Below are 2,671 nucleotides of genomic sequence, written 5' to 3'. Positions count from 1 at the left end.
AACGAACAACACGATTTTTGTAAAGTGATTTTAAGACAACATTTAGCAGAGTTTGGATTTGAGGCACCCGGAATCTACAGAGTGGAAGACAGAACATTTAACAAGGTCTGGATTGAAAGTAATTTAAAAATATACTCTATAAATTATTATTTGAAGAGTAATTTGAGTAAAATTATATTTTGTATTTTTATACCTACTAACAGCTTTTCTATATTTTATATGTATTTCATAGAGTCATTCTTATTTTTTTTAATCTTTAACCTAGTAGTATAGTAAGAAATCTGAAATAAAAAACACTTAAATTTAAAGAATTATCTATAGTTTTTTTAACCAAAAAATACTTAAATTTTTATCAAAGCACTGGAAGACGAAACGGCACGGACCCAGGAGTGGATCAAAGCACATGGAAGTCGAAACGGCACGGCTAGTAGTTATATCATCTGCCGTGCCGATCCAAACCGAACCCTATTCTTTGCGGTTTCCACTTCCACCAAACAATCCTCAGCGATGTCGGCGCCACCGCCGGCTGGCGAGTACCAAGACGACGAGCCGCTGCAGCGTTCGACCGTACCGGCGAAGGCCCCCACAGCCAACGGCGGGCTGGCCCTGAGCACGCAGTGCGAGTTCCCGGCCATCGCGAGGAGCGCGTCCCGGGACAGATTCGCGGTGCTCGTGCACGCCAAGGCGCCGTCCGACGTGGCGCGCGCGCCGCTCGACCTCGTCACCGTGCTCGACGTCAGCTCCAGCATGAAGGGGCAGAAGCTGGAGCTCCTGAAGCAGGCCATGTGCTTCGTGATCGACCAGCTCGGTCCAACTGACCGCCTATCCGTCGTCACCTTCGCCGACGACGCCAGCCGCCTGACCCGCCTCAGTCGCATGTCGGACTCGGGGAAGGCCTGCGCGAAGATGGCCGTGTTGTCGCTTGGTGTCCTGAAGAATACCAACATCGGCCGCGGCCTCCGTGTGGGCGCTCAGGTGCTAGCCGGTCGCCGGGAGAAGAACGTCGTCGCCGGGATGATTCTTCTCTCGGACGGTCAAGACACCTCCGGCTTCTGGCCGACCGTCGGGCCCGACGGCACCAAGAGCTACGCAGCCCTTGTGCCGCCCTCGTCCGCGCCGATCCACACTTTCGGGTTCGGCACCAACCACGACGCCGCCGCGATGCACGCTGTCGCGGAGGCCACGGGCGGCACCTTCTCCTTCGTCGGCAACGAGGCGGCGATCCAGAGCTCGTTCGCGCGCTGCGTCGGCGGGCTCCTCTCGGTGGCCGTGCAGGAGGCGCGCGTCGCCGTCACGTGCCTGCACCGGGGCGTCTGGATCCAGGAGGTCAAGTCGGGCGCCTACGTCAGCCACTTGGGCGCCGACGGCATCGCTGCCACCATCGACGTCGGCGAGCTCTACGAAGCAGAGGAAAGGCGGTTCCTGGTGCTCGTGTACGTGCCGATGGTCCGGTCGACGGAGGAGGTCACCCGCCTCGTCAAGGCGAGGTGCACCTACCGAGAGGCCGCGACGGGCCTGGCGCGCCACGTCGCCGCGCGCGCAGCCGTGGTGCAGAGGCCGCTGGAGCTGGCGACGCTGCCCGCTCCGTCCGTGGACGTGGAGCGGGAGCGCGTCCGCCTCGCGGCGACCGAGGGCATCGCGGCCGCTCGGGTAGCCGCTGACGGCGGGCAGAACGCCGGCGCCGCACGGATCCTCGAGTCCCGGCTCAAGGCCGTGGAACAGTCGGCGCCGGGGGACCCCACGTGCGAGGCGATCAAGGAGGAGCTGCGCGACCTCAGCGCCCGCGTCGGCGACCGGGCGGAGTACCAGAAGACGGGGCGCGCGTGTCTGCTGGTCGGCATGAGCTCGCACGCGCAGCAGCGCGCCTCGGGGATGGACGTGGAGGCGACGAGCAAGGCTAGCGCGTACCTGACTCCCAAGATGGAGGAGATGGTGGATCTCTCGCGTGAGACTGGGAGCAGCGGGAAGCAGGAGCAGCCAGTCAAACAGGCCAAGGTAGAAGAAGAAGTGTAAGGGACGATCTCGTTCGTTTCGAATTCTGGTCGAGCTAATTAATCCAATTTAGCTCAAGTCTTCAACTATCTATGTATGCGTAGGGCTTTCAGTTTGATCTACCCCAAGTCTGCAGCTCGTTGCTGATGTCGTTTTTATAAACTTGGCATGTCGTCATGTTATCGTATCATATCATCATCACCACCATCAAGAGAAGTAATGCTCATATGATCATGCTCGTGTATGTTCAAATTGCTGCATTTACATATCATCATCACCACCAGTGGCGTGCAACGGAACGGAGCCAGGGTAGAGATGGCCAAACGGGTCGCCGGGCCCGGTGAAGCCCGGCCGAAAACCGGGCCGGGCCTGTTGAGCCCACAGACTCAATTTTCTGTCCATGCCCGGCCCGCAGCGGACCTAAACGAACCGGGCCGGCCCGTTTAGCACGAAAAAATGGGCCGAAAAGCGGGCTAAATGGGCCGGTAAGCATGTTTTAGTGTAAAAAAACGGGCTTAACAGGCTTAGGTAAACGGGCCATGCCGGGCTAGCCCACCGTGTCTAGTTTTCTGTTCAAGTCCGCCCGCTTATTCGTACCATGCCGAGCTCGGACCGAGCCCAAAAAGCGAGCTTCGTGCCGAGCTCACGGGCCTCGTGCTTATTGGCCATCTATAAGCCA

At 58.1% G+C, this 2,671-nt stretch overlaps 1 protein-coding gene across 1 annotated transcript; it reads left to right on the top strand.

Moving 5' to 3' along the window:
- The first annotated feature begins 470 nt into the window (after positions 1–470).
- Positions 471–2,226, top strand: LOC103647947 (Zinc finger (C3HC4-type RING finger) family protein). Its single transcript, XM_008672447.3, has one exon. The coding sequence runs from the start codon at positions 508–510 to the stop codon at positions 2,011–2,013; it is 1,506 nt and encodes a 501-aa protein (XP_008670669.1). The 5' UTR covers positions 471–507; the 3' UTR covers positions 2,014–2,226.
- The last annotated feature ends 445 nt before the right edge of the window (positions 2,227–2,671 follow it).

This window comes from Zea mays, chromosome 2 (assembly GCF_902167145.1).
Source record: "Zea mays cultivar B73 chromosome 2, Zm-B73-REFERENCE-NAM-5.0, whole genome shotgun sequence".
Taxonomy (NCBI): Eukaryota; Viridiplantae; Streptophyta; class Magnoliopsida; order Poales; family Poaceae; genus Zea; species Zea mays.
Note: the sequence above shows the minus strand (reverse complement) of the source record. Positions and strands in the feature narration are given on the sequence as shown.

Excerpts from the sequence above, each read along its gene's own strand:
- LOC103647947 (XM_008672447.3), top strand. The coding sequence starts at position 508 with ATGTCGGCGCCACCGCCGGCTGGCGAGTACCAAGACGACGAGCCGCTG.